At 51.4% G+C, this 22,930-nt stretch overlaps 1 protein-coding gene across 3 annotated transcripts in view; it reads left to right on the forward strand.

Moving 5' to 3' along the window:
- Window positions 1-22,266, forward strand: part of MARK4 (microtubule affinity regulating kinase 4) — a 55,695-nt gene extending 33,429 nt beyond the window's left edge. Inside the window, exons 13-18 of one of the 3 annotated variants that reach the window (XM_010377493.2) lie at window positions 4,147-4,364; window positions 12,716-12,819; window positions 16,025-16,303; window positions 16,492-16,571; window positions 18,101-18,145; window positions 20,955-22,266. In XM_010377493.2, the coding sequence (XP_010375795.1) occupies window positions 4,147-4,364; window positions 12,716-12,819; window positions 16,025-16,303; window positions 16,492-16,571; window positions 18,101-18,145; window positions 20,955-21,019 (791 nt within the window). In that variant the 3' untranslated portion in view covers window positions 21,020-22,266. Of the gene's footprint in view, window positions 1-4,146; window positions 4,365-12,715; window positions 12,820-16,024; window positions 16,304-16,491; window positions 16,572-18,100; window positions 18,146-18,359; window positions 18,400-20,954 lie in introns of those variants that run through there. The other 2 variants (XM_010377492.2, XM_010377495.2) reach the window with 2 other exon arrangements.
- Window positions 22,267-22,930: the final 664 nt, after the last annotated feature.

A 22,930-nucleotide genomic window follows, 5' to 3' on the forward strand; every position in this document is an offset into this window, starting at 1 on the left:
GGGCGCGGTGGCTTATGCCTATAATCCTAGCACTTTGGCAGGCTGAGGCAGTCAGATCACCTGCGCGCAGGAGTTCGAGACCACTGGGCAACATGGCGAAACCCCGTCTCCACAGTGAAATACAAAAATTAGCCAGGCGTAATGGCAGGCACCTATAATTCCAGCTACTCAGGAGGCTGAGGCAGGAGAATTGCTTGAACCCGGGAGGCAGTGGTTACGGTGAGCTGAGATCCTGCCACTACACTCTAGCCTGGGCGATAAGAGTGAGACTTCTTCTCAAAAAAAAAAAAAAAAAATCAACTTCCAATCCCCCTTCCACCCTCAGCTACTAATCTACTTTCTGTGTCTATGAATCTGGCTATTCTAGATGTTTCAGGTAAATGGAATTATACGACGTGGCCTTCACTAACTGGCTTCTTTCATTTAGCAGAAATTTTTCAAGGTTCATCCATGATGTGGGTATCAGCACTTCATCACTTAATTCCTTTTCATTGCCAAGTAATATTCCATTGCATAGATAGACCACATTTTGTTTATTCATTCATGAACATGTGGATTGCCTCCACTTTTTGGCTGTTGTGAATGACGCTGCTGTGAACATTTGTGTCCGTGTTTTCATGTGGCTGTGTTTTGCCATCATTTCTCTTGGGTACATATCTGAGAGCGGAATTGCTGAGTCATCTGGTAATCCTGTGTTTAATAGTTTGAGGAACTTCCAGAGTGTTTTCCAACTCTGTTCTTTTTACAGCCCTGCTTGTCTGCAGGGGTGAAGTTTTTACTCTGGGTCAGGCACTGGGGTGTCTGCTAATCTGATCTTTTTTTTCTGTCTCTTGCATATTTCACCTTATCTTATTTTCTAGATCTCTCAGCTCCTAGATTTCTTTTATTTGGTTTGTTTTTTTGAGACAGAGTCTCGCTCTGTTGCCCAGGCTGAAGTGCAGTGGCACAATGTTGACTTACTGAAACCTCAGTCTTCCAGGTTCAAACGATTCTCCTGCCTCAGGCTCCCAAGTAGCTGGGATTACAAGTGCATGCCACCTCACCCAGCTAATTTTGTATTTTTAGTAGAGACGGGGTTTCACCATGTTGGCCTGGCTGGTCTTGAACTCTTACCTGAGGTGATCCGCCTGCCTCGGCTTCCCAAAGTGCTGGGAATACAGGCATGAGCCACTGTGCCCGGCTGCTACTAGATTTCTTACATCTCAGTTTTAGAATCCAGCCCAGGGCTGAGTGCAGTGGCTCACACCTGTAATCCCAGCACTTTGGGAGGCTGAAGTTGGTGGATCACTTGAGCTCACAAATTCGAGACCAGCCTGGGCAACATGATGAAACCTCATCTCTACAAAAAAATACAAAAATTAGGCTGGGAGCAGTGGCTCATGCCTGTAATCCCAGCACTTTGGGAGGCTGACCTGGGTGGATCACCTGAGGTCAGCAGTTTGAGACCAGCCTGGCCAACGTGGTGAAACCCTGTCTCTTCTAAAAGTATCAGAATTAGCCGGGCGTGGTGGTGGGTGCCTATAATCTCAGCTACTTGGGAGGCTGAGGCAGGAGAATTGCTGGAACCTGGGAGGCAGAGGTTGCAGTGAGCCAAGATCGTGCCATTGCACTTCAGCCCGGGCGACAACAGCGAGACTCCATCTCAAAAACAAAACAATTAGCTGGGCATGGTGGTGTTCACCTGTAATCCCAGCTACTTGAGAGGCTGAGGTGGAAGGATGGTTTGAGCCTGGGAGACTGAGGTTGCAATGAGTCCAGATCATGCCACTGCACTCCAGCCTGGGTGATAGAGCTAGACTGTATCTCAGGAAAAAAAAAAAAAAGAATCCACCCCAAGTGTTAGCTAGAATCTCCTTGGTCCCCTCATCAGGATCAGGTTGCAGCTCTGATATTGAGTCTGGTTGGGATTAATCCACTGTAACGGGGGCACAGGAAGACACATTGCACAAAGTGGCTGCTGAGAGCCTGTGCTCTGGCCTCCCCTCCACACTGAAGTAAGGGAGGAGAGAGGTGTCAGGGAAGCTGAGACCCAGCATGAGCCCCATACGGGAAGTGGTGCTTCTGCCCTACCTCCACCATTGTTGGATGGTGAAACCATTCCCTGTGTCTTGTCTACCCCACCTGTAAAATGACAGGATGTGCCCAGAAAGTTCCTAAGGAGCTTGTGAGTTCAGTATCATATGGTTAGAACATGGTAACCTTCAGAACTCCCCACACTGAGACCTGAGTTCTAGGGATTCTCAGGAGAGGGATTCTCAGGAGTGCCAGGTATCTGTCATTGTCATTGTAGAGCTCTCAGCTTGTGGTTCTGGGATTTTGGAGCATATATCGCTCCTGAGGATCTAACATGCAGATGTTCTGACTCTCTCAAGTTTGAGATCACTTGGCACCCCTGGGTTCTAAAACAGTAGATTCCTAAGATGTTCCAAGGGACCAGAATTATTTTGTGTTGCTTTTGAAATTGTTCATACAATCACATCCTTGAAAATGTGTTAGTTTGGAAAGGATAGACCGTGAAAAAGTCTTCATCCAACACATATCCCCAGCTCCCAGTTTCTCAAATACAGCGACTGTTAGGGTTTTTTTTGTTGTTGTTTTTGTTTTTGTTTTGTTTTTTGACAGAGTCTCGCTCTGTCACCCAGGCTGGAGTGCAGTGGTGTGATCTCGGCTTACTGCAACCTCCGTCTCCTGGGTTCAAGCGATTCTCCTGCCTCAGCCTCCCGAGTAGCTGGGATTACAGGCACGTGCCACCACGCCCAGCTAATTTTTTTTTTTTTTTTGAGACAGAGTCTCGCTCAGTCACCCGGGCTGGAGTGCAGTGGCAGGATCTCAGCTCACTGCAAGCTCTGCCTCCCGAGTTCACGCCATTCTTCTGCCTCAGCCTCCCGAGTAGCTGGGACTACAGGTGCCTGCCACCATGCTTGGCTCATTTTTTTTTGTATTTTTAGTAGAGACGGGATTTTACGGTGTTGGCCAGGATGGTCTCGATCTCCTGACCTCGTGATCTGCCCGTCTCGGCCTCCCAAAGTGCTAGGATTACAGGCGTGAGCCACTGTGCCTGGCCCTGTTACGGGTTTTATATGAATTCTTTTGGAGAGATTTTATTCATAAATAAACATGTAAAAAGATAGATATGAGGGCCGGCGTGGTGGCTCACGCCTATAATCCCGGCACTTTGGGAGGCTAAGTTGGGAGGATCACTGGAGTCCAGGAGTTCGAGACCAGCCTGGACAACATGGCAAAATCCCGTCTCTACAAAAGAAATACAAAAAGTAGCTGGGCATGGTAGTGTGTGCCTATAGTCCTAGCTACTTGGGAGGCTGAAGTGGGTGGGAGGATGGCTTGAGCCTAGGAGGCCGAGGTTGTAGTGAGCTGAGGTCACGCCACTGTACTTCAGCTTGGGCACCAGAGCGAGATCCTGTCTCAAAAAAAGAAAAAGAAAGAAGGAAACTGAAGATACATAAAAACAATAAGTAAATTCTCCCCTTTTGAAACAAGTTATAGTCTTTTGGAGATATTCATATATACGCAAGTAGATAGAGATATATAGATGCACACTTTTTTGCTTTTGTAGACAAATGATAACCCATTGTTGACCCATCTCTTGTCTTGCCTTTTCTACTTTCCAGTCTATCATGAAGGTCATTCTGTATTGGTGCATAAAATGCTTCCTTATTCTTTTTTATAGCTGCATAATTTTCCACTGTGGAAATACCTTGACTTATGTAGTCATTCCCCTACTAAGGGTCTAATGGTGCAGGCCGGGTGGGGTGGCGCACACCTGTGATTCCAGCTACTTGGGAGACTGAGGCAGGAGAATCACTTGAGCCTGGGAGGTGGAGGTTGCGATGAGCAGAGATTGCGCCACTGCACTCCAGCCTAGGCGACAGAGCTGGACTTTGTCTCAGAAAAGAAAAAAAGAGAAGGTGCAATGAATGGCCTGTATGTGCATGATGTCATTGATTTGGAGTTTCTAGGTCAGTATATGTGCGTTGGTAATCTTGAGGTAATTTTGACAGATACTGTCAGAATGGCCCACACAGAGATTGCAGCCCACATGAGGAATTCTCAGGTTCCAACGATCCCCCAGAGTCAGTTCTGGGTTTCCGTGGTGATGCCAGCTCTAAACGGTGCCCCCTCCCCCAGGTGGCCCATCCCCTGCACCCCTGCACCCCAAACGCAGCCCGACGAGCACGGGGGAAGCAGAGCTGAAGGAGGAGCGGCTGCCAGGCCGGAAGGCGAGCTGCAGTGCCGCGGGGAGCGGGAGTCGAGGGCTGCCCCCCTCCAGCCCCATGGTCAGCAGCGCCCACAACCCCAACAAGGCAGAGATCCCAGAGCGGCGGAAGGACAGCACGAGCACCCCCGTGAGTGACCAGGGCTGGGGGGCAGGGCTGGGGGCGCCGCCACCTGTGGCCAGCCTGCGGCCACCACCTGAGCCACATTCCTCAGGCCCTGCCTTCATCTCATTCCCCAGGCAGAACTCCTTCTTACCAATTCCTTCTTATACCCATTCATTCATTCAACAAACATTGATCGAGTGCCTCTGTTTGCCTGAGCTCAATTTATACACAAACACTTGATGTTCGTGTATAACGTTCTGTGTCGTGAAGAACATACTCTTGGCAGAAAGGATTTGATACAGGAAATTAAGTGCTTTTAAAAATGTGGGAAGGGCCAGGTATGGTGGCTCATGCTTGGAATCCTGGCATTTTGGGAAAGCCGAGGCAGGAGGATCACTTGAGGCCAGGAGTTTAAGAAACATAGCAACACTCTATCTCTACTAAAAATCAAAAAAATTAGCCAGGCATCATGTTATGTGCCTGTGGTCCCAGCTACTCGAAAGACCGGGGTGGGAGAATCACTTGAGCCCGGGAGGTTGAGGCTACAGGGAGGTTGAGGCTACAGGGAGCTGTGATCCTGGGTGACAGAGCAAAACCCTGTCTTAATGAATCAATAAATAAAATATTAATAGTAATTTTAAAAATCAGGCCAGGCACAGTGGCTCATGCCTGTAATCCCAGCACTTTGGGAGGCAGAGGTGGGCGGATCACTTGAGGTCAGGAATTTGAGATCCACTTGGCCAGTATGGCGAAACCCCGTCTCTACTAAAAATATGAAAATCAGCCGGGCATGGTGGCGGGCACCTGTAATCGCAACTACTCGGGAGGCTGAGGCAGGAGAATCGCTTGAACCCAGGGTGCGGAGGCTACAGTGAGCCAAGACTGTGCTACTGCACTCCAGAATGGGTGACAGGTGAGACTCCATTAAAGGAAAAAAAAACAGCTGGGTGCAGTGGCTCACGCCTGTACTCCCAGCACTTTGGAAGGCTGAGGCGGGTGGATCATGAGGTCAGGAGATCGAGACCGTCCTGGCTAAGAGAGTGAAACCCCGTCACTACTAAAAATACAGAAAATTAGCTGGGTGTGGTGCATCCACCGATAGTCTCAGCTACTCTGGAGGTTGAGGCAGGAGAATCGCTTGAACCCGAGAGGCGGAAGTTGCAGTGAGCCAAGACCACACCACTGCACTCCAGTCTGGGCAACAGAGTGAGACTCCGTCTCAAGAAAAAAAAAAAGTCGCCGGGCGCGGTGGCTCAAGCCTGTAATCCCAGCACTTTGGGAGGCCGAGACGGGCGGATCACGAGGTCAGGAGATCGAGACCATCCTGGCTAACACGGTGAAACCCCGTCTCTACTAAAAATACAAAAAAAAAACTAGCCGGGCGAGGTGGCGGGCGCCTGTAGTCCCAGCTACTCGGGAGGCTGAGGCAGGAGAATGGCGTGAACCCGGGAGGCGGAGCTTGCAGTGAGCTGAGATCCGGCCACTGCACTCCAGTCTGGGTGACAGAGCAAGACTCCGTCTCAAAAAAAAAAAAAAAAAAAAAAAAAAAGTCGTGGGAAGCAGCAGCAGCTTCCCCAGCTCCTCAGCTCTTCCGGCATCTACATTACATTCTGTCCCACTCCTTGCTCCTCTGCTCTGCACATGTTCAGGAGCCGCCCCACGTGGCTGTGCCCTTGGCCTTTCAAGGCTGGTCATGGCAGGTTACTACCAGCCAAGTCCCAGCCTTGACCAGGGTGCACACAGGTATGAGTCTGAGCCAGTTGTGGGCCTAAACTTTTAAAAGCATGGTCGGCTGGGCGTGGTGGCTTACACCTGTAATCCCAGCACTTTGGGAGGCCAAGGCGGGCAGATCACGAGGTCAGGAGATCGAGACCATCCTGGCTAACCCGGTGAAACCCCGTCTCTACTAAAAAAATACAAAAAACTAGCCGGGCGAGGTGGCGGGCGCCTGTAGTCCCAGCTACTCGGGAGGCTGAGGCAGGAGAATGGCATAAACCCGGGAGGCAGAGCTTGCAGTGAGCTGAGATCCGGCCACTGCACTCCAGCCTGGGCGACAGAGTGAGACTCCGTCTCAAAAAAAAAAAAGCATGATTGGCTGGGCACGGTGGCTTACACCTACACCTGTAATCCCAGCACTTTGGGAGGCCGAGACGGGTGGATCACGAGTTCAGGAGATCGACACCATCCTGGCTAACATGGTGAAACCCCATCTCTACTAAAAATAAAAAAAAATTAGCTGGGTATGGTGGTGGATGCCTGTAGTCCCAGCTACTCGGGAGGCTGAGGCAGGAGAATGGTATGAGCCCGGAAGGCAGAGCTTGCAGTGAGCTGAGATCGCGCCACTGCACTCCAGCCTGGCGACAGAGTGAGACTGTTTCAAAAAAAAAAAAAGCATGGGTTACTACCCACACAGACACAAAATACTTATAGTTATCTTATTTTTACCATAAGATTTTGCTCTTTAACAAATAAGTTGACCGGGTGCGTTGGCTCATGCCTGTAATCCCAGCACTTTGAGAGGCCAAGGTGGGTGGATCACGAGGTCAGGAGTTCGATACCAGTCTGGCCACCGTGGTGGAACCCTGTCTCTATTAATAATACAAAAATTACCCAGGCGTGGTGGCGCATGCCTGTAATCTCAGCTACTCAGGAGGCTGAGGCAGGAGAACTGTTTGAACCCAGGAGGCAGAGGTTGCAGTGAGCCGAGATTGCGCCACTGCACTCCAGCCTGGGCGACAGAGCAAGATTCCATCTCAAAAACAAGACGGCCGGGCGCAGGTGGCTCACGCCTGTAATCCCAGCACTTTGGGAGGCCGAGACGGGCAGATCACGAGGTCAGGAGATCGAGACCATCCTGGCTAACACAGTGAAACCCCGTCTCTACTAAAAAATACAAAAAAAACTAGCCAGGCGAGGTGGTGGGCGCCTGTAGTCCCAGCTACTCGGGAGGCTGAGGCAGGAGAATGGCGTAAACCCGGGAGGCGGAGCTTGCAAGTGAGCGGAGATCCAGCCACTGCACTCCAGCCTCGGTGACAGAGCAAGACTCCGTCTCAAAAAAAAAAAAAAAAAAAGACAAAACAAAACAAAAATACGTCATAAAAATTACATTTTTCGTCAGACATGGTGGTTCATGCCTGTAATCTCCGCACTTTGAGAGCCTGAGGTGGGTGGATTGCTTGAGCTCAGGAGTTTGAGACCAACCTGTGCAAAATGGTGACACCTCTTCTCTACAAAAAATACAAAAATTAGTCCGGTGTGGTGGTGGCACGTGCCGGTAGTCCCAGCTACTTGGGAGGCTGAGGCAGGAGGATCACTTGTGTCCAGGAGGTGAAGGTTGCAGTGAGCCAAAATCGCGCCACTGCACTCCAGCCTGGGCGACAGAGGGAGACCTTGTCTCAAACAAACAAACAAAAAAATAAGTTTTTAAATACTAATTTTTCTTGTACGTACTTGAGAACATTCATCTTTTTAATTTCTTCTTAGTGCTCTTGGTGCCTCTGGGTACCTCCAGTTTATTTTGGTTCTAAACACCCAAGGCAAACCAAGGTCTCACTGCACGGCTGTTTGCAGGGTAGGGGCGTTTCTGCGGAGGTCCCGACCATCAGGAGGAACCCAGCCGTAGTGGCTGGTGGTGTCTGGCTGTTACCAGCGTTTATCAGCCTTGACTGGCTTTGACCGATTGTGACTGGCCTTCAGTGGCAATGCCTGCCAGGGCCCTACTGAAGCTTTTACCGCAAGTGTCCACCTGTTACCAGTGGCAGCCAGCTGTGGCCAGCTTTAACCAGCCTTTACTGGCAATGTCCAGCCATGACCAGTATTAACCAGCAGCAACTGGCTGTGACCGGCTTTGACCAGCCTTGACTGGCCGTGACCACCCTTGGCCAATGGTATCTGGCTGTGACCAGTGGTGTCTGGCCATTACCACTCATGACCAGCTTTAACTGTCCCTGACTGTTGGTGTCTGACCATGACCAGCCTTAACTTGCTGTGACAGGCTTTGACCAGCAGTGTTAGGCCATGACCAGCAGTAGCCAGCAGCAACTGGCAGTGACCGGCTGTGTTTGGTTTGACCAGCTGTGACTCTGCCACCACCTGTGAGGACTGCTAGTCCGTGTTCAGGGCCCTGAACTCCAGGGCTGCACAGAGCCCGGGGTCAGTAGGGAGGGGAGTGGAATGTTGTGAGGGGACCCTGTGGGGATGGGCCAGGAGAGGGTGCACCTGAGGACAGCTCACTGGCCACCTTATACCAGAAGGGCCTTGGGGAAACAGATCTTGAGGGCATCAACTCAACTTCAGGCAGGTGGTACAGGAGGGAGGCGGGGATGCCTGTGTGTCCTGAGTATTCCGGATCAGTACAAATTCACGCCCCTTGGCTCCTCCCCAGCCCCGAGACCTGGAGCTCCACATGGCAGCCTCTGAGGCCCATGTGTCAGAGAGTGATCCATAACCCAGAGAATGGGTGGGAGCAGCAGGGCTAGAGAAGGAGAGGATGAGATGGGAGTGTGGTTAAAGAAAAAAGAAGGCCGGGCGCGGTGGCTCAAGCTGTAATCCCAGCACTTTGGGAGGCCGAGACGAGTGGATCACGAGGTCAGAAGATCGAGACCATCCTGGCTAACACGGTGAAACCCCGTCTCTACTAAAAATACAAAAAAACTAGCCGGGCGAGGTGGCGGGCACCTGTAATCCCAGCTACTCCGGAGGCTGAGGCAGGAAAATGGCGTAAACCCGGGAGGCGGAGCTTGCAGTGAGCTGAGATCCGGCCACTGCACTCCAGCCCGGGCGACAGAGCAAGACTCCCTATCAAAAAAAAAAAAAAAAAAAGAAAAAATTGTAGGAAGGACTGGAGGAGCGGACAGTGGGCAGGATTTGCAGGAACAACAGTCGCAACCACACCGCAGAACTGACCCACCAAGGGAGCTGCTGCTTCTGAGGCTGTCCCAGCACTGATAAATTCAAGAGTGCATTGTTAGGCCGGGCACGGTGGCCTATGCCTGTAAGCCCAACACTTTGGGGGGCCGAGGCAGTGGATCACTTGAGGTCAGGAGTTCAAGACCAGCCCGGCCAACATGGCAAAATCCCATCTGTACTAAAAATACAAAAATTAGCCTGGCATGGTGCACGCCTGTAATCTCAGCTACTTGGGAGGCTGAGGCAGGAGAATTGCCTGAACCTAGGAGGCGGAGGTTACAGTGAGCTGAGATTGCGCCACTATACTTCAACCTGGGTGACAGGGCGAGACTCCGTCTTAAAAAAAAAAAAAAAAAAGTCCGGGCGCGGTGGCTCACGCCTGTAATCCCAACACTTTGGGAGGCCGAGGTGGGCGGTTCACAAGGTCAGGAGATCAATCGAGACCGCGGTGAAACCCCGTCTCTACTAAAAATACAAAAAATTAGCCAGGCGTGGTGGCGGGCGCCTGTAGTCCCAGCTACTCAGGAGTCTGAGGCAGGAGAATGGCGTGATCCCGGGAGGCCGAGCTTGCAGTGAGCCGAGATCGCGCCACTGCACTCCAGCCGGGGGACAGAGCGAGACTCCGTCTCAAAAAAAAAAACAAAAAAAACCCCAACACATTGACATGGCTGTAACCCAAGACTCAAAAACCTCATCCTCCATCAGTCAAAAGAGCTTATTGATGCCCAGAGGGCTGGACAATGGGCAGTAGGGCCCTGCTGAAGCAAAGACCTTCATCTCATAGCCTTGCCTGTGTGAGCTGAAGTCAAAGCAGGCAGGACAGCAGCTGCTGCCCCATTTACACCTTCCAAATCTTCATGAGTGCAAAGATTGGCAGAACCCAACTTGTATGCAGAACCTGAGCTGCAAAGGACTCTGGGAAATGTAGACTTGGCTTTCCTGCATCTGAGTTCCCAAGAACAGCATAGTATGAAAATACCCTCAATATAGGAACAGGAGAGTGGAGGCAACTGGACATGGTGGCACACACATGTAGTCCCAGCTATTGGGAGGCTGAGGTGGGAGGACTGCTTGAGGCCAGGAGTTTGAGACCAGCCTGGGCAACATGTTGTGATCCTATCTCTTAAAAAAGAGAAAAAGGGTGGAGGCAGTTTGAGAAAGTGGCCAGGATTCTGAAGCCACGTAGAGTTTGAATTACATTAACGAGCCGTGTGACCTTGGGCAAGTAACTTCATCTCTCTGAGCTTCAGTGTCTCACTCTGTGAAATGGGCTCATTAGAGAACCTGGGTCATTGTGAGGATCTTGTAAGATCTCAAACGTGAGGTACTTCACATACTGGCACAGTAAGCACTCAGTGAATGAGAGCTATTGTTATTGCTAAACAAAACCCACACTTTAAGAAGGTTAAAAAAAAGAAAAGCAAATAAACCTCAAAGAAAGTAGAAGGGACCAGAAGTGGTGGCTCATGCCTGTAATCCCAGCACTTCGGGAGGCTGAGACAGGAGGATTGCTTGAACCCAGGAGTTGTAGACCATCCTGGGCAACACAGACCCTATCTCTGCCAAAAATAAAAATTAGCTAAGTGTTGTGGCACATGCCTGAGGTTCTAGCTACTTGGGAGGCTGCAGTGAGCCATGATCACACCACTGCACTCCAGCCTAGGCATCAGAACAAGACCCCATCTCAAAAAAAGGGAGGAGGCATTAAAGAAAATAAATCAGGGAAGGAGAAGGAAGAGGTACAATAAAGCAACAAAACCTAAAGTTGGTTTTTTGAAAAGATTAATAAAATCAGTCTGGGTGCAGTGGCTCATGCCTGTAATCCCAGCACTTTGAGAGGCTGAGGCGGGTGGATTACTTGAGGTCAGGAGTTTGAGACCAGCCTGGCCAGCATGGTGAAACCCTGTGTCTTCCAAAAATACAAAAAATTAGCTGGTTGTGGTGGTGCACGCCTGTAATCCCAGCTACTTGGGAGGCTAAGGCAGGAGAATCACTTGAACCTGGGAGGTGGATGTTGCAGTGAGCTGAGGTCATGCCATTGCACTCCAGCCTGGGCAAAAAGAGTGACACTCTGTCCTAAAAAATAAATAAATAAAATCCAATGGATCCCTGGTAAAAATCAATTAAGGAAAAAAGACAGCAAACATGAATTACCAGTATCCAAAATGAAAAGGGGAACTTTGTTCTAACATTAACAGATAGTAAGATGATATTAGGAACTACTTTATGCCAATAAATGTAACAACTTAGATGAAATGGACACATTACTTTAAAAACACACTGTATCAAAACTGACACAAGAAGAAATAGAAAACCTGAACAGTCTTATATTCTTGTTAAAGAAATTGAATTCATAACTGAAAACCTTCCCCATAAAGAAAATTTCCGGCTCTGATGACTCCCACCAGTGGAATTCTTCCAAACACTTAAAGAAGAAATAACACTAACCTTACACAAACTTCCAGAGAATAGAAAAAGAGGGCTCTCTGCCTAACAGGTTTATGAGGCAGCATAATCCTGATATTCCCTATGTTCCCAGAGCTCACACCCCAGTATAGGATGGGGATGTATATGAGAAGAGACATTGATAGCACAGTGATTGAAGCTGCAGTGGGGAGCCCAGGGACCTGTGGGAACCCAAAGGAGGCACGTGACTCAGCCTGGGGCCGGGGGTGGTGGTAGATTATGAACTGACACCTGAAAGATATGTAGGAGTGAGTCAGGGGAAAAGGTAGGAGGAATGTTCTAACAGGTGAGACAGCCAGTGCAAAGGCTAGGCACAATGACAGAATGTGGCATGAATAAGTACGTTAGGCCGGGCGCGGTGGCTCAAGCCTGTAATCCCAGCACTTTGGGAGGCCGAGGCGGGCGGATCACAAGGTCAGGAGGTCGAGACCATCCTGGCTAACACAGTGAAACCCCGTCTCCACTTAAAAAATACAAAAAATTAGCCGGGCGAGATGGCGGGCGCCTGTAGTCCCAGCTACTCGGGAGACTGAGGCAGGAGAATGGCGTGGACCCTGGGAGGCGGAGCTTGCAGTGAACTGAGATCCGGCCACTGTACTCCAGCCTGGGTGACAGAGCGAGACTCCGTCTCAAAAAAAAAAAAAAAAAAGAATAAGTACGTTAGCAAATGTTTGGTGTGGCTGGGCCGGACCTTGAGAAGGTGGGCATTGCTGGGAGAAGAGCAGTGGACAAGATGCCCCCTGGAAACCTTCCCTGCCTCGTTTTCCCTCAGTGTCGCCCTCTTCTCCGGGCTCCAGGGGTCTCCCTTGACTCAGCCTAGGTGATTGGGATTCTCATGAGCCTTTCACGTCTTTGAGACCTTTGACCATTTCCTACTCACCCTGGCTTCCCACACGAGCCCCTGACTCATTCGTCGATGGGGAGGGCAGAGAAGGGAAGAGGGTGGAGCGCAGGGGCGTGTCTTCACCCCCTCACTCCCTTCCTGGCCGTGTCTCCTACAGAACAACCTCCCTCCCAGCATGATGACCCGCAGAAACACCTACGTTTGCACAGAACGCCCGGGGGCTGAGCGCCCGTCACTGTTGCCAAATGGGAAAGAAAACAGGTACGGAGCGGGCAGCAACAGGGTGAGGGGTGGGAAGTAGGGGGTAGGTGAACAGGACCTCCCTTGATCTGAGATGATAGGCGTTGGAGGCTGGTGCTGTGGGGACCGGGGCCCAGAGAGGGAGTGTATCTGCCCTGCCCTTGGCCATGTGCCCTTGCCATGTACCCCCCTGAAAATCCTCCCCACTTAATTAATAAGTCTTCAGCACCAGGAAAGCAGTTGGCCCTGTTCTCCGCCTACAAGCCTTGGGAACCTGAATTGATTTTTTGAATGATCCATTTTTAGAACTTGAGAGAAGCCCCAGAATGTCACAGCTTCAGCATCATCTGGTTGGCTGGTTTTCCAGCTTGTTGGCCTGAGTCTGTGAGGTCTCTTCCAGCTGGCAAGGGAGATAAACCAGTTCAGACTGGCTGGAGCAGAGAGAGGGAAGGGATTGGTTCACATCACAGGTCAAGGCCAGTCAGAGTGGGGCCAGCTCCACGACGAGGACGCTGACACCCACCAGGACTGTAGGGCAGATTGATGGCCAACACCAGGGCACACTGTGGGATGCACCTGATTAGTGGATGCAGATCTTCCCACTGGGTGTGGGCGGGGGAATGAGGTAGTTAACAGTCACGATTCTGTGAATACTCAGTTCTGAGTTCGAATCTTACCTCTGTGCTCGCACTGCTAGCAGAATGACTGGGTAAATCTCTGAGCCTCTGTTTCCTCCTGCATAAAATGGGCTTGATGCTGTCTGGGCACGGTGGCTTACGCCTGTAATCCCAGCACTTTGGGAGCCGAGGTGGGCAGATCACCTGAAGTCAGGAGTTTGAGACCAACCTGGCCAACATGGTGAAACCCTGTCTCTACTAAAAATACAAAAATTAGCCAGGAATGGTATCATGCGCATATAATCCCAGCTACTCAGAAGGCTGAATAAGGCAGGAGAATCGCTTGAACCTGGGAGGCAGAGGTTGCAGTGAGCTGGGATTGCGCCACTGCACTCCAGCCTGGGCCACACACGGAGACTCTGTCTCAAAAAAAAAAAAAAAAAGGCCAGGTGCGGTCTTTTTACACCTGTAATCCCAACACTTTGGGAGGCCGAGACAGGCAGATCACGAGGTCAGGAGATCGAGACCATTCTGGCTAGCATGGTGAAACCCCGTCTCTACTAAAAATACAAAAAATTAGCCAGACGTGGTGGTGGGTGCCTGTAGTCCCAGCTACTCAGGAGGCTGAGGCAGGAGAATGGCGTGAACCCGGGAGGTGGAGCTTGCAGTGAGCCTAGACGGCACCACTGTACTCCAGTCTGGGCGACAGAGCAAGACTCCATCTCAAAAAAAAAAAAAAAAAAAAAAAAAATGGGCTGATGCTGTCTACTTCCAGGCCCCATTATAGAGATCCAGTAGAGATCAGGTGTGTCCTGTACCTGGCACTGGGTCTGATGCTTAAGAGGCCTTCATTCAGTGACTGAGAGTGCTTTTCCTTGGTAGTTATCAAATAAAAATAATAGCAGCTTCTATGTCTATCGCCTGGCTCAATGCCCCTAACAACTCTGTGAGGTAGATCCTAATATCTCCATTTTACAGCTGAGAACATAAGGCCTAGGGAGGTTAAGTAACTTGTCCAAGGCCACACAGCTGGTAAGTCAAGAAGCAGATTCCAGACTGACTCCAGAATCTATTTGTAATCACCATAATATATGGCCTTCCAGTTCTGCTCAAGAGACAGTAGAACAGTTAAATTACAGACTCAGACAAAAAAAAAATTTAAATTAAAAATTTAAAAACACAAAAAATAAAAATTATAGACTCAGCTGCTGTAACAAAAACAAAGAGATCCCAGGGTAGAGTAATTTAAATAAAAAGGAGATTTAGTCCAGAGGGTCCTCCAAGGACCCAGGTAAGTTCTTCCAGCCCCAACATGAGTTTCCAGCTCTGGGACTGAGGCCACTGCACCAGCTGCCATCATTTCCTAATCAGCAAGAAGTGGGGAAAGAGCAGGGGACAAGCAGCAACTCTTTTTAAAGGCGTGACCCGAAGATCGTACAGAGCACTTCTGCTTATATCCCATTGGCTGGAGCATGGTCACATGACCATCCCTAACTGCAAGGGAGTCTGGGAAGTGTAGACTCTGGCTGGGTGGCCGTGTGCAGTGCTCATACTCTTAGGGGTTTGGTTACCAAGAGCAAAACAGGGAGGATGGATTCTAAGGGAGAAGTAACAGCCTGTGCCACAATCAGGATTCTTCTCTGAGATCCAGGCTGGGCCTGAAGTCCCTGGGAGGATAGAAATTGGAGGTCTGGGCTGGGTGCAGTGGCTCACGCCTGGAATCCCAGCACTTTGGGAGGCCAAGGCGGGTGGATCACCTGAGGTCAGGAGTTTGAGACCAGCCTGGCCAACATGGGGAAACCCCATCTCTACTGAAAATACAAAAATTACCCAGGCGTGGTGCTGCATGCCTATAGTCCCAGCTACTCAGGAGGCTGAGGCAGGAGAATCATTTGAACCCTGGAGGCGGAGGTTGCAGTAGCCAAGATCGCCCCATGGCCCTTCAGCCTAGGTGACAGAGTAAGACTGTCTCACAAAAAAAAAAAAAAAAAAAAAAAAAAAAAAAACCCCAGGCATGGTGGCACACACTTGTAATCCCAGCTACTCGGGAGGGTGAGGCAGAAGAATTGAACTCGGAAGATGGAGGTCTGGCCCTTGTTGTCAACGAGGAGGGTCCGAGGGGCTGGAGGAGGGTCCTGGGACAGTGGGACCCCCACTGCTCAAATTATCATAGTGAATGCAGGTATCCTTGACCTTTACATCTTTCCCTTTCCTGATTTTAGATGATGGGAGTTCAGATAGCAAAGTGTTTGCCAAGTTGATTTGGTTCCTGAGGTTTCGGCAAATAGCAAGGAAGTCACCCAAAACTTTCTGTGCATCTATTCAGTTGCTGCGTTTGGAGAGAGGAGAGTTGTGATAGGAGATGGTTTGGAGGGGGTAGAGTTTGAAGAAGGGACAGTTTGAAGGAGGGGTAATAGGAGAGGAGAGTTAGTAAAATAATGCTAGGATTGTATAGTGCACAGCCTGCACAACTGTACATTGCAGCCCTGTCTCTGAGTTCCAGGCTGGTTGCAGTTCCTGGTCTCAGGACAGGATTATGAAGAATCAGAAGGACTGGGGTCCTGGCTTGCCTCAGTCCCCCACCCTGACTTGTCTCTCTCTGCCCACAGCTCAGGCACCCCACGGGTGCCCCCTGCCTCCCCCTCCAGTCACAGCCTGGCACCCCCATCAGGGGAGCGGAGCCGCCTGGCACGCGGCTCCACCATCCGCAGCACCTTCCACGGTGGCCAGGTCCGGGACCGGCGGGCAGGGGGTGGGGGTGGTGGGGGTGTGCAGAATGGGCCCCCTGCCTCTCCCACGCTGGCCCATGAGGCTGCACCCCTGCCTGCCGGGCGGCCCCGCCCCACCACCAACCTCTTCACCAAGCTAACCTCCAAACTGACCCGAAGGTGAGCTCCGCAGGGATGGCAGAAGCGGGGTGGAGCAGGGTAGGGGGCTGATGGGACCTAACCTGTCTTCTACTCTGCTCTGTCTCCTGTACCCGAACATTTCCTCCTTCTCCTCCTCCTCCTCCTCCTCCTCCTCCTCCTCCTCTCCTCCTCCCCTGTCGTCCCTCACCGCCCTCCTCACACTGCAGGGTTACCCTCGATCCCTCTAAACGGCAGAACTCTAACCGCTGTGTTTCGGGCGCCTCTCTGCCCCAGGGATCCAAGATCAGTAAGTCCCATCCATGCCCTGTTCTCGCTGGCTCTGCCTCCCTGTCTGCATGTCTCACCTGTGTATGCGGGCACTGGGGAGGGGGCTCTGTAGATGTGAGTGGAGTACAGGGTCAGTACGTGGAGTCTGGTTTTTCATTTACTCACAGAAGCATAGCCTCTGGAGCCAGATTTGGGGGTTCAAATGGCAGTTACTCAAGGTCTCTGGGCCTCACTTTCCTCTTCTGTAAAATGGCTATAGTAATAACAGTACCTGTCTCCTAGGGTTATTGTAAGGACTAAATGAAGTGATGTATGGACTGAGCTTAGAACCTTGCCTTGGAAAGTGCTTTACATGTGTATTAGTTATTAATTGCTATTATTCATTGAGTCCTTACTGTGTGCCTGGCACTGTCCTAGGCCCTGTAGTAGAGGGTGAGCAAAAGTATAAAACTTCTGCCCTGGCAGAGCCAACATTCTATTAAGGGATCTAGACAGAAAAAGAAATCAGTAAAATATACTTATTATATAGACGTCTAGGTAGTGGGAAGTAACGAAGAAGAAAAATAGAATAGAAGCCACATTTGGTGGCTCATGCCTGGAATCACAGCACTTTGGGAGGCTGAGGCGAGTGGATCACTTTAGCCCAGGAGTTCAAGACCAGGCTGGACAACACAGCAAGGTCCTATCTCTACAAAAAATAAATAATTGGCCGGGCATGGCGACTGCACCTGTAGTCCCATGGACTTGGGAGGCAGGAGGATCACTTGAACCCAGGAGGTCGAGGCTGCTGTGAGCTATGATCATCAGTCCTGGTAACAGAGGAAGACGCTGTCTCTAAAAAAAGAAAAAAAAAAAATAGAACAGGTAGGGGAATGAGAGGTGTGGGGAAGGGAGGGGTGCAGCATTAAATAGGCAGGCCTCTGGATGAGGTGGCTCAGACCAGTAATCCCAGCACTTTGGATGGATCGCTTGAGTCCAGGAGTTTGAGACCAGCCTGGGCAATGTGGCAAAGCCCCATCTCTACCAAAAAAAAGAAAAAATTTGTGGCACGCACCTGTAGTCCCAGCTACTTCAGGGGCAAAGGCAGGAAGATTGCTTGAACCCGGGAGATGGAGGCTGCAGCCAGCCGAGATCACGCCACTCCTGCATGTCAGAGGGAGACTCTGTCTCAAAAAAAGAAAGAAAAAAGGGCAGGCCTCACAAAGGTGTTGTTTGGGCAAAGCATGATTGTATATGTGAGTGTGTGTGTGCGCACGTGTGCGCGTCTCTGGCCACTTCTCTATATAAGGGTGTGTCTCTGCCCACTCCCCTCCCTTTCATCTTCCACATTCTTCAGTATCTTTCCTGTGACCTGCACTAACCCATTTCAGAATGAGCCCCATTATGGGGATGGACAGGGAGATCAAATCCTGTCTCCGGGCCCTCGCCAGCCAGCCCAGAGGGACTGGGGTTGAGGCAGGGGCTGCTCAGAATCCCGGAGGCAGTGGGTTGGGGGAGGTGGGTTCCCTATGTCCAGATTAGACACTCTGTCCCCCTCCCCTCCCCTAGGGTCGCAGACGAACCTGAGAGAATCGGGGGACCTGAGGTCACAAGGTGAGTGCTTGGGCCTACCCCCGACTGCCACACCAGCCCTTCCCCTCTCCTGCCTCCGCACCTCCTGACACTTACCCCAGGGAATTAGATGGGGCCCCAGTCTCATCCTGCAAGGCCAACTTCCTGAAATGCCCTATGGCCCCTGCCTTCTCTGCCAGCTCCTCTCATTCCCACCCCATCACAAGCACCTTCTCTTGACCATCTTAAACTTCAGCCTCTGACCAGGCGCCATGGCTCATGCCTGTAATCCCAGCACTTTGGGAGGCCGAGGCAGGCGGATTACCTGAGGTCGGGAGTTCAAGACCAACCTAACATGGAGAAACCCTGTCTTTACTAAAAGTACAAAAATTAACCGGGTGTGGTGGCGCATGCCTGTAATCCCAACTACTCGGGAGGCTGAGGCAGGGGAATCGCTTGAACCTGGGAGGCAGAGGTTGCGGTAAGCCGGAATCGTGCCATCACACTCCAGCCTGGGCAGCAAGAGCAAAACTCCGTCTAAAAAAAGAAAAAAAAAAAAAAAAAAAGCCTGATCTCATCTACAACTCAACTTCTGGTCTATGCCCCCACCTCCTTTTGCTTCTCATCCAGTCATGGCACAATGTTTGCCTGGCACCTCAGGGCCAGCAGGAGGCAAACATCTGTACAGACACAGATCATGATTTTAGGCTTTGAGGGCCAGGCACCCTCTGTCACGCCTGTTCAGTTGTGCCACTGGAGTGCAAAAGCAGTCATATTCAACACAAAACAAATGGGTATGGCTGTGTTCCAATGAAACTTGATTTACAAAAGCAGACAGCACCGCAGTTTGCCAAGCCCTGGTTTAGTCTGAGTTCCCGGTTTAGAGACCCAGGTGGAAACCCGAGCCTTGCCAGCAGCTGCAACAAACTGCTAAGGGTGACTCTTATTGGCTGGGACTAGGTCACATGCTCATTCCTAAGCCAATGTCTGCAGCCAGAAAGGAGACGTACTCTGGTTGGTCAGACCTGGTCATGTGGTCACCCTTGATCCGCGCACAGAGATCGGAAGTAGAATGCTCTCCTTCACCCAAGTTGAGGGGTGGCCACACGGAAACAAGGGGGGCTAGCCCTGGGATGCTCATCCAGTGCAGCACTCTCGTACTTCAGGCGGGACAGTTCTTTGTTGTGCAGGGCCCTCTTGCACATTGGAGAATGTTTATCATCTCTGACCTAACCTATCCCTAACCTAGTCAATGCCAACAGTGCGCCCATCCTAAGACGTGACAAAAAGCCCCCAGAGGCCGAACACAAGTGGCTCATGCCTGTAATTCCAACAACTCAGGAGGCCAAGGCAGCAGGATCACTTGAGCCGAGGAGGTCAAGGCTGCAGTGAGCCGTGATTGCACCACTGCACTGCAAGACCCTGTCTCAAAAAAAAACTAAAAAGTGGCTGGGCACTGTGGCTCGCGCCTGTAATTCCAGCACTTTGGGAGGCCAAGGCGGGTGGATCACATGAGGTCGGGAGTTTTGAGACCTGCCTGGCCAACATGGTGAGACTCCGTCTCTACTAAAAATACAAAAATTGGGCGTGGTGCCTGTTCTCCCAGCTACTTGGGAGGCTGAGACAGGAGAATTGCTTGAATCCGGGAAGCAGAGGTTGCAGTGAGCCGAGATTGTGTCATTGCCCTCCAGCCTGGGCAACAAGAACGAAACTCTGTCACACACACACACACACACACACACACACACACACACACACACAAAACGGGCGCGGTGGCTCACACCCGTAATCCCAGCACTTTGGGAGGTCGAGGCGGGCGGATCACGAGGTCAGGAAATCGAGACCGTCTGGTTAACACAGTGAAACCCTGTCTCTACTAAAAATACAAACAAAAACAAAACAAAACGGTTGTGGTGGCGGGCGCCTGTAGTCCCAGTTACTCGGGAGCCTGAGGCAGAAGAATCGCTTGAACCAGGGAGGTGGACCTTGCAGTGAACCGAGATCGCGCCACTGCACTCCAGCCTGAGCGACAGAGCGAGACTCTGACTCAAAAAAAAACAAAGGCCGGGCACGGTGGCTCACGCCTATAATCCCAGCACTTTGGGAGGCCAAGGCGGGTGGATCACCTGAGGTCGAGAGTTCGAGACCAGCCTAACCAACATGGAGAAACCCCATCTCTACTAAAAATACAAAAATTAGCCAGGGCCGGGCGTGGTGGCGCATGCCTGTAATCCCAACTACTCAGAAGGCTGAGGCAGGAGAATCGCTTGAACCCAGGAGGTGGAGGTTGTGGTGAGCCGAGATCGTGCAATTGCACTCCAGCCTGGGTAACAAGAGCAAAACTCCCTCTCAAAAAAAAAAAAAAAAAAGCAGAAAGAAATTTCTCATTCAAACCATGTGGCCAAGCCAGGCTGGTAGGGCCACCCTGATCTGTGCAATCATTCACGTCCCCAGGTTCTTCCATCCCCATTCCCTAGAGCCGTTATGTCATCTTCACAGTTGAGGCTGGCCTGTGCCACTGCTAAGTCCAGCTCATGGGAGATGTGGGACAGGAGAGCCTGGAGCATGCAGGTTCTCTGAAGGAACTGATGTGGATGGCACACCTCACTTCTGCTCATGTCCCAGAATTTAGAGACAGGGTCACACCTGGCTGCAAGGGATGCTGGAAAGTGTGGTCTCTAGCTGGGGGTCAGCTCTGTTCCAGTTGAAACTGTCACTGGCATAGCAGGGGAAGAAGTTTTTTGAGGGGATGGCTAGGAATCTGTCCCAAATTGGGAAGAGGTATCCCTTCAGCCCTCCACCACATTCCTCTTTGCTCCCATCTCTGACCCCTGATATCTTCTCGCCTCAGTTGCCATCTACCTTGGGATCAAACGGAAACCGCCCCCCGGCTGCTCCGATTCCCCTGGAGTGTGAAGCTGACCAGCTCGCGCCCTCCCGAGGCCCTGATGGCAGCTCTCCGCCAGGCCACAGCAGCCGCCCGCTGCCGCTGCCGCCAGCCACAGCCGTTCCTGCTGGCCTGCCTGCACGGGGGTGCGGGCGGGCCCGAGCCCCTGTCCCACTTCGAAGTGGAGGTCTGCCAGCTGCCCCGGCCAGGCTTGCGGGGAGTTCTCTTCCGCCGTGTGGCGGGCACCGCCCTGGCCTTCCGCACCCTCGTCACCCGCATCTCCAACGACCTCGAGCTCTGAGCCATCACGGGCCCAGGGCCCTTCCTCTTCCTCTCCCTTGTCCCCTTCACTTCTAAAGGAGGGGAAGGGGCCAGGGAGGGAAATTCTCCCTTTATCATCACCTCAGTTTCCCTGAATTAGATTTGGGGGCAAAGATTGTCCCCTCTGCTGTTCTCTGGGGCCGCTCAGCACAGAAGGATGAGGGGGCTCAGTGGGGGGAGCTGGCACCTTCCTGGAGCCTCCGGCCAGTCCTGTCCTCCCTCGCCCTACCAAGAGGGCACCTGAGGAGACTTTGGGGACAGGGCAGGGGCAGGGAGGGAAACTGAGGAAATCTTCCATTCCTCCCAACAGCTCAAAATTAGGCCTTGGGCAAGGGCAGGGAGAGCTGCTGAGCCTAAAGACTGGAGAATCTGGGGGACTGGGAGTGGGGGTCAGAGAGGCAGATTCCTTCCCCTCCCCTCCCCTCACGCTCAAACCCCCACTTCCTGCCCCAGGCTGGCGCGGGGCACTTTGTACAAATCCTTGTAAATACCCCACACCCTCCCCTCTGCAAAGGTCTCTTGAGGAGCTGCCGCTGTCACCTACGGTTTTTAAGTTATTACACCCCGACCCTCCTCCTGTCAGCCCCCTCACCTGCAGCCTGTTGCCCAATAAATTTAGGAGAGTCCCCCCCACCCCAGTGCTGACCCTAGGATTTTCCTTCCCTGCCCTCACCTGCAAATGAGTTGAAGAAGAGGCCTGGGAATCCAGGCAGTGGTTTTTCCTTTCGGAGCCTCGGTTTTCTCATATGCAGAATGGGAGCAGTGGGGGTGGGAAGGTAAGGATGGTCGTGGAAGAAGGCAGGATGGAACTCGGCCTCATCCCCGAGGCCCCAGTTCCTATATCGGGCCCCCATTCATCCACTCACACTCCCAGCCACCATGTTACACTGGACTCTAAGCCACTTCTTACTCCAGTAGTAAATTTATTCAATAAACAATCATTGACCCCTGCCTACTCCATGCCAGGTCCAGTGCTGGACACACAGACATGAAGCCCTGTGTGGGAGACATGGATTCTGATACAGACACTGGACAGGGGAGTCCAGAAGAGAAAGTGGGCAGGGTGGGGTCACTGGGGAAGATGCTCTAGAGGAATTAATGCTGCAGTGGGGTGTTGAAGGATGAGTAGGAGTTGGCTAGGCATTGCGTTTGCCCTGGGCAAAAGCCCAGAAGTGAGAGTATGTGGTATATCTTCAGAGAACTGGGTAATTTCAGTGTGGCTACTGTGTTGGGCATGGATGGAGAATTAACAAGAGAAATGCTGTATTAGGACTAATAATCCATCTACACTGCTTAAGCAAAAAGGTATTTGTTGGCTTAGGTTACTTAATATTACAGGGGCACCTGACTTCAGGTAGGTTTGATCTAGGCATCAGACCATTGCATCTATTTTTCAGTGTAAGCTGAATTCTAGTAGTTTTTATCAAGTAAGTGCACCTTTCCTGATGGCACAGATGACTTCAGCAGTTAGAAATTTCTATCCCTCCAGCTTTCTGCAGCAGAAAGATCCTCATTGTCAGTTTCCCAGCAAAAGTCCCAGGGCAGACTGTCATTGGCCCAAATGGGCCATGTGATTTTCTCTAAACCAATCACTGTGACTCTGGAGTGGCCAGACTCAT

This window comes from Rhinopithecus roxellana, chromosome 12, assembly GCF_007565055.1.
Source record: "Rhinopithecus roxellana isolate Shanxi Qingling chromosome 12, ASM756505v1, whole genome shotgun sequence".
NCBI lineage: Eukaryota > Metazoa > Chordata > Mammalia > Primates > Cercopithecidae > Rhinopithecus > Rhinopithecus roxellana.